The 8,189-nt window shown below is 40.4% G+C and overlaps 1 protein-coding gene and 1 pseudogene across 1 annotated transcript; both read right to left on the reverse strand.

The window, feature by feature from the left end:
* Positions 1–332: 332 nt before the first annotated feature.
* On the reverse strand, positions 333–1,070 carry LOC147902312 (secreted RxLR effector protein 161 pseudogene; annotated as a pseudogene).
* A 5,312-nt stretch (positions 1,071–6,382) lies between these two features.
* Positions 6,383–7,702, reverse strand: LOC147902313 (uncharacterized). The gene is made up of 8 exons (XM_087373191.1): positions 7,640–7,702; positions 7,470–7,532; positions 7,320–7,376; positions 7,135–7,221; positions 6,952–7,017; positions 6,759–6,836; positions 6,615–6,677; positions 6,383–6,444 (listed from the first exon to the last, which is right to left on the reverse strand). Exons 1-6 carry the CDS (start codon positions 7,700–7,702, stop codon positions 6,804–6,806), a joined length of 369 nt encoding a protein of 122 aa, XP_087229317.1. The 3' UTR covers positions 6,383–6,444; positions 6,615–6,677; positions 6,759–6,803.
* Positions 7,703–8,189: the final 487 nt, after the last annotated feature.

The following is an 8,189-nucleotide window of genomic DNA, read 5'->3' on the forward strand; positions in this document are numbered from 1 at the left end:
AGGATATCCAGACGCTTGATTACTCAACTGAGTATCTCGAATTGTATTTATGGCTTAATCTAGAGTATATCAAGAACTAGGCGAGCCTTAACAGACTCGCCTGTTTATACCAGAAACAGAGTGGGCGCGATGGTTACATAGTGGTGGACCTCCTCAGATCCTGTAGTGCATATTCTCACAATCCCCCCCTCAATCCAGAGTCTGAGGAGTGGAGATGAGGCCGATGCCTGTGCGGAGGAAGACAAAACGGTCTTTTGCGGATGCTTTGGTGAATAAATCTGCTAGCATGTCTCCGGTTGGACAGGATTGTAATGTGAGTGCACCGCTTTGCACTAAACCGCGAACATAGTGATATTGCAGCTCAACATGTTTGGTGCATTTAATTTGTGGTGACAGCCATTTTTACTGAGGCAGATGCATCCATTGTTGTCGTTGAAGATGATGTTCTGTTGGAATGTTATCCCGAGCTCCGTGGCTAATGTATTTATCCAAACATGTTCTTTGGCTGCGTGAAAGAGTGATATATATTCAGCTTCCGTGGATGATAGGGCTATGGATCGCTGTTTAGTGCAAGACCAAGAGATTGCTCCGCTGGCCAACAGGAAGACATATCCGCTTGTGGATATGCGATCATCTAGATCCCCAGCCCAGTCAGAGTCTGCATAACCGAGTAGATTTGAGGAACCTTGGTGATATGCAAGTCCGAAATGAGATGTAGCTTTCAAGTAGCGTAACACTCTTTTTGCTGCGATCCAGTGTTGACGTCCAGGATTGGTCATGAACTGAGCAAGTTTTGTGACTATGTCTAGGCGGGTGGACACCATTGCGTACATTAGTGAACCAACGAGACTTCGATATGGAACTGTTTCCCTGAGCCTGCGTTCGTCTTCATCAGTGGGACTGTGTGCGATGGTGAGGTTGACGTTCGGGTCTTGTGGTGTAGAAATGGGGAGACAATCGACCATGTGATAGCGATTGAGCATATTGTGAATGTATCGTTGTTGATGGGTGTGAGGGTCGTGCTGAATTTGAATGCCAAGGCAGTAATGGAGGGGTCCGGAATCGGTCATGGAGAAGAAATTTTCGCTGTGCACATGTCGAGGCTTGGATCGCTATAGGTGCGAGAGAATCCGTGGTCAAGGAAATATTTGTCGATCTTCACGTACCAGGACCTTGAGGCTTGCTTGAGGCCATATAAGCCCTTGCGGAGTTTACAAATTATACCGGATGGTTGAGGGAAGCCGAGGTCGCCGTGTAGGAATGCAGTCTGGACGTCCATTTGGTGGGCGTGGAGCTTGTGCAAGGTGCCCCATGCCAGGAGAAGTCGGATGGATGCAATTCGTATGACAGGGGCGAAAGTGTCGTTGTAGTTGATGCCCTCTTGCTGTGTGTAGCATTTGGCTACAAGTCTTGCTTTGAAGCGAGAAATGGATCTGTCAGGGGCGTATTTGATGCGATAGACCCATTTGCTTCCAATAGGGCATCGTCCAGGTGGGAGGGGGACAAGGTCCCATGTATGATTTTTTTGAATGGAGATGAGGTCGTCCCCCATTGTAGCTTCCCACAGGGCCAGTAGTTGGAGGCTTTGGCGTCAATTAGAGAGGAGGGCTCATGGGCGGACTCGATCCTGGACAAGGAAGGTGGTTTCATCAAAGCGGTTTAGAGGATTGCGGAGGTAGGCGGAGCATCGAATTGGTAGTGAAGAAGAGGCGTTTGGAGGAGGTGGTGATGTGGGAGCTAGAGGGAGGATAGGGGATGGGGGAGGATCGATCAGGGGGTCAGCATTGGAGTTGCAAGCGCCGGGCTTGAAGGTTGATGGAGGTGAGTTTGGGGAGATAGGGTGGAGGAGTGGTTCTTTTCCGGGTCGATGAACAAGTGGAGAGGGCGTGCGCTCAGATGGGGCGGGTACGTTTGGATTGGTGGGCAGAGGAGATTGAATTGCGGCGGTTGGGTGAAAGTCCTCAGGGAAGGATTGGAATATGGGAGAGGTGGCATGAGGAACGTTGGGGTTAGAGATTGTGTTGGCGGCTGGAGAGAGACATGGTGCAGGGGAGGTGGAAGATTTGAGGAAGATTACATTGCGGGAGTAGAGGAGGCGATGAGAAGAAGGTTGATATATTTTGTACCCGTGAGCATTAGATGTGTAGCCGACAAAAATTCTTGGTTCTCCGTGAGGGTCAAGTTTGGAGCGTTGGCTGGCAGGCACGTGGGAGAAAACTGGGCAGCCGAATACCTGTAGATGTTGGACATGTGGCCGATGCCCATGCCAGAGTGTGTAAGGAGTGGATAATCCAATGGGTGTCAATGGAGCACGATTCAGGAGGTAAATTGATGTTGAAGCAGTCTCTGCCCATAGAAATTTTGGGACAGATTCATGGTGAATCATACAACGAGTCATTTCCATGATGACCCGGTTCTTTTCTTCAAAGATGCTGTTTTGTTCTGGCATTTCGGAGATGGTGAATTCTCAGTGAATACCTTCAATCAAATAGAAGGTGTCAAAGGCTTGGTTGCGATATTCTCCTCCATTGTAAGAACGGAAGCGTTTGATTTTGCACCCAATTTGATTTTCAACTAGGGCTTTGTACTCACAGAATTTTGCAAAAGCTTCATCTTTGTGTATGAGGAAATAAATGAATGTTTATCTAGAAAAATCCTTGATGAATGTAATGTAATACCTGGATCCACCAAGTGAGTTTGTTGGAAGGGATCCGCATACGTCACTATGTACGAGGTCGAGGAGGCCAGAAGCGCGATTTTCCACATGTCTTTTGAAGGGTTCCTTATGGTCTTTGCCATAGATGCATCCTTCATAGAGTTGAAGTGTGGTTTCGTTTTTGTAGGAGAAGCCATCAACGAGGGCGTGTTTGGCCATGGTGTCAAGTTTCTTTGTGCTTATGTGCCCGAATCGTCTATGCCAAAGTGGGTCATGTCGTGCTGGTGCAACGTCAACAAGGCTAGTAGATTGAGCAGCAGGGTAGGCAGTTGTAGCATCGAGACGATAGAGTCTTCCATTGCGTGTACCACTTGCATAGAGAATGCCAGAGTGGAAAAGTGTGCATTTCCCACCTTGGAAGCGGATTTTCAAACCGTGTTGGTCAAGAATGTTGACTGACATCAGGCCATTCTTGGCCAGTGTGGGTACGTGAAGCGCGTTATGAATGATGCCTTCGTCACCTGTGGAGAGAGGAACTCAGATGGAGCCCTGTCCGATGACGTTGATAGAACTGTTGTCACCTATGACAACGTATTGGGTCGCTGGCAAAGCTTTATAGGAGAAGAAGGCATGAAGGTTGAAGCACATGTGTTGACTTGCATTGGAGTTAAGATACCAGTTTGTGTCTGTGTGATCTTGGCTAACATGCATTCCCTAGAATGCAAGAGCGAACTCCACCCTTGTGGAGGTGTTGGGTGTACCATGCAGAAATGCTACAAGAGCTTTCGGTCTCCCTTCTTCCTGAGGGGGACGGGTATTTTTCGAGCGAAATCTTTCGAGCATCCGAGCGAAGGGAAAAAAAAGCTTCCAACTATGTAAAAATATGGCAAAAATAGATCAGAACAAAACATAGTTTCACTTAGAAATATGCAAAGTATTATAGCAAATTAGCAATGCCTAATTTATATACAAATCTTACATGAATCTTTGGGAGTGGTAAGCAACATAATGGGATGGCTTTTGAAGAAACCTATATGTACAGTAGGCTTCTCTATGAAATTTTCCTTATGATCCTTCTTACAACTTTCACTTAATAGGGGGTGACATTGAAAAACCTCTCTCAACCTAGCCCATGAAAAGGTTTATCCAAAGAAACCTCATTGACGTAAGCCACCAAGATAGTTTCACCAACGAAACCCTGTTGAAGTAGGTCTTCCAAGGTAGTTTCGTTAGCGAGACTACCAAGGATATCACTTTTAAAAGTGGCATAACTTTGACATCCAATGTCCAAATATAGTCATTCAACCACTCAAATTGATCGGAAAATCCTATTTGAGCATATCTATGGAGTTATATTTTGGAAAATCTTGCATTTATAGTATTAAATATTGCATATATTTTATGAGAGTGATATATAGGCCCAAGTTAATACTTATTTATATTAATTTAAACTTCTTTAGAAACATAACCATAAATGTCTTATTATCTATGCTATTAAAATACTACAAAGCTCTTGTCATATTGATATAAATATGTTTAATAAGTAAATATATATGTATAATATTATTATATTGAGAGTGATTATGAGGGATGTTTCTTCAAAGAATTATTTTTCAACACATTTCTAGGTAATAACAACGGTACAAAGGATGTCTATGAAGAAGAAAATTTAAGTTGTGTAAAATTGAACGAGTGATAATTCTGCATGCTTTTATGATAAAAAAGATCTAGTTCTGGTGAAAATAAAAGTGTGCTTTTATGATAAAGGATGTAGTTCTAGTCAAAATAAAAGTGTAAAAACCACGTTTCTTAAAGAAAGATAATTTTTTAAATCTCTTGAAAAAAACGCTCATAAACCTGCTCATAGGCTTTCGCTGGTAAAATTGAAGCATCTAGAGCATGTGCTGGGTGGGCACGCATTCGGTCTCGAAGGGTGAGATCTTCTTGGCATTTGGAGCAGTCTTTGCCGAAGTGTTCGGTTGCGTTGCAGTAGTAGCACACGGGCTTTGGCCGACTCTTGCATTTTTGTTGAAGGCACTCGGAGTAGTTGGGTCTTCCTTGCAGGGTGAAAGGTTTCTTCGGTGCTAGCAAGGGAAGAAGAGGGGTGCTAAGGAGGGCGTGATCAGTTGTACTTTGGTGCTGACGATTGGAACGGTGATCTCGTCACCTCGTCCTTCCAGAGTCATAATGAGTGGATCATAGGACGCAGGCATGCTGCCTAGTGTGGTGAAGGCAAGTTGGTTGGCAGGGATGGGAGTTCTTGCAGCCTTCAACGTTCTTGATTTTCTCGAGATGAGGAGCGACAGAATCTCCTTCTTTCAACTTGAGAAAGCTTAGTGTGCATTGAAGAGTCAAAATCGAAACTACATTGCGTTCCTCGTAGGTCGTGCGTAGTACTTACCATGCTTTGTGAGCAGTGATGCAGTCTTGTACTTGACTCGCCCCCGCAATTCCCCCAACGTGAGGCAAATTATCAATTTGGCTTGGTGTTCTCTGGCTTGGAAGACCAGGATCTCAGCAACTGGGGGATCGGGAATTGCTCTGGGATTTACTGCTACTGCCTGAGCTATCGGGGGCGTGGGTTCGACTCCTTGTTGGTTGCTTGGGACACCTTCGACTGGTTGGATGCCAACTGGGGTGGAGGATGCACTCGCTACCTCAGGAGTGACGCGGTTGAAGGTGGTGTCACAATCACCCAGAGATTCTTTTCTTCAAGGACCATCCTTAGCTTCCACTTCGATCCACAAGGAACTTTGAGACGTTCTCTGTATAGGAAAAGAAGAGGATTCTCTATATCATTTACTAGTTTAAAATGAACATAACTAGTAAGTGTGCAAACTAGAGAAAATGGAACAGTTCCTAGTTACCTTATCTAGGGAATCAATCAAAAAATTCCCTATGCAAGTCAATGTAGGGAATCATTAGAGAATTTCACCATATAGGAAAATTTTGCTAGATAGTGAAATTCATTAGTAATTCCCTACATAGTCTCACTAGGAAATGTTCCATTTTCCCTAGTTTGCACACTTCCTAGTTATAGTCTAGTAGATGATATAGAGAATCCTCTTTTTCTTTGTAAGACAAACTAGGAAATGTCCCATTTTTCATAGTTTGCAAACTTGCTAGTTATGAACTAGTAAACAATATTGAGAATCTTCTATTTCCCTATATAGGGAGAACGCAAAATAAGTGATTTTGTCTAAGTTATATCATTTAAGAAATGAAGCACTCATGTTTCACATTTTTATATGTAGCAATTTGAACTTTTAAAGTACCTAGAGCAATAAGCAATTGTTACTATAATTACCTTAACTCACATTATCTACACTAAGATTCAAGAAAACCATCAAAAAGATTATGGAGTTCTCTTTAATATTTCTACAAATAATAAGAAGGTAAAAAGTCCATTCGTTATTACAATATTCAAAAGAAAAAGCAAAAAACTTCTACTATAAGAAATATAACACAACCAAAGAGAGCTAAAAGAGCTCTACATAACATCATTGAAGACTTATTTGAATCAAGCTAAATGTCATATCAAAATCTCTATATCTTCTAAACTAAGCACATCATATTTTTCCATGAATCTAACTTTTTGACTTTCAATAAGCCAATGCACAATGTCCCTTATCATAATGTTACTGGCTGGTTTACTGTTGGAAGCTACTCTCCATCTTTTTAAGCTTCACATATGTACTTTTTAAGGAAAAGTACATATCATGAATTGTGTGGACTCCCATGTATTTCAAAAGTATCGTCTCCATATTTTCTTCTGAAATGTCATCCACCTGAGGGCATAGTAACAAAACAAGTGACGATATATTAACAAATTCAAAGCAAATGATTTAAATAAACAAGCCTAACGTAAAAGGCAATAACAAAACAAGTGACAATATATTAACAAATTCGAAGCAAATGATTTAAATAATCAAGCTTAATGTAAAAGGCTGTTGCATACTCTTTTATACTCGCTTGAAATCGTAGTCACCTCCATGTCTATACCTTGAATATCTTTTAAGTTCTAATTCAAACAAAAAATTGAGATTAAATCAAGGTATAAAGACTTCAAACCATAGAAAATAAATTCTAAATATAACAATACCTTGCATCTCTTTCCTTGGGATTTATCACTTCTTTGCATGGTCTTCTATTCTAAGTGATCTCTCATTTTTTCACTCACCTATGAATGATAAACAACAAGTAGTGTTAATGCCATTGGAAAGAATTATGTAAAGAATACAAGCATACAAACTACTTGCTTTACTTTTAAAGGGTATTGCATAAACGACAACTACCTTTCTCTTTCGTTCACTTTTTCTAGACATTTCATTCGTAGAATCAATCACATTTGATATTGGATCCTAAAAATATGACAAAATTAAATTAAAACTTGTCTAAAAAGAAGATGCTGATCACAATTGAATCAAAGAACATAGCTTCAATCATAAGCATATCTAAAAGATAAAGGCAATTCATACCTTATCTTCATTTGTAGTGATGTCACCATGAAGCATCTTAGAAAATGTCATCTCATTCATATCAGCATTTGCTTCACCATAAGAATCCTGATATAAAATATTCAAGATAGATAAATTGTGAATAACTGAATGGTTAATAATACTTTTTCAAAATAGAAGAAAACTCATGATTGAAACTTACACACCTGATCAGAGTGATAATACTCAAACCCTTCGAATCTCTTTGCCATGAACTTATCTATCTATACAAAAGAACATATGATTTTATTAAAGAAAACATTTTATATTCTTTATAAAATTAAAAACATATCTTTTATTGGAAATGCTTCAACAACCTTAGATGTTGGACATCCTTGTCCATAAAATTCTCCTCCAATAGAAACTGAATTTCCAATAGACTGCCAATGAATTAAATAATCCAAGTAAGATGTCACATAAATTACATGAAAAAGTATAACTTGTTACTAAAAGTAGGGAATCATTCAAGGTATTAATATAAACATACCTTCTCTGAAATCGGATTACATGGAGACTCATCAATACAAGGAGTAGTTGCTTGAGGCTCCATATATCTCTAAAAAGTTTCAAATAGACATACAAAATTTTATTAAACTCTTATATATCACTTTGAAGTCCAAAGAAATGAGAACTTAGTTCAATTGGTATACGATATTCTTAATTTTTCTTGAAAAAACATATCTTTCAAATGCGTCAACAACCTGAGATGTTGAATATCCTTGTTTATGAAATTTCCCTCTAATAGAAATAGAATCTCCAATAGACTGCTAAAGAGTTAAATAATCCAAGTAAGAAGTGGCACAAATTATGCAAATAAATACTATGGGGGTCAACGGTCACTGTGCCTTTACCTCGGTTATGTACAATACTCAAACACATATATAAATGAATGAAAAAAAGAAGATTAGGGTGTTCTGCACCCACCAAAACTTGTGTGGCTCTCTGTTTCTCTCTCTCCTTCTTCCTTTCTTGCTTCCGTTGAGAGCACTCTCAACTGGTATCAGAGCTCGGGTGATCTAGCTAAGCGTGCGTGAATG

This window comes from Dipteris shenzhenensis, chromosome 4, assembly GCF_047967505.1.
Source record: "Dipteris shenzhenensis isolate YYH24624 ecotype China chromosome 4, Dip_SZ_1.0, whole genome shotgun sequence".
Lineage (NCBI taxonomy): Eukaryota > Viridiplantae > Streptophyta > Polypodiopsida > Gleicheniales > Dipteridaceae > Dipteris > Dipteris shenzhenensis.

Bases quoted from the DNA above. Each gene is read 5' to 3' on its own strand.
- LOC147902313 (XM_087373191.1), bottom strand. From the start codon at position 7,702: ATGGAGCCTCAAGCAACTACTCCTTGTATTGATGAGTCTCCATGTAAT. The intron at 7,533-7,639 runs GTATGTTTATAT...ATTCATTGGCAG, and splicing joins GTAATCCGATTTCAGAGAAG to TCTATTGGAAATTCAGTTTC. The intron at 7,222-7,319 runs GTGTGTAAGTTT...ATTTTATATCAG, and splicing joins AGTATTATCACTCTGATCAG to GATTCTTATGGTGAAGCAAA.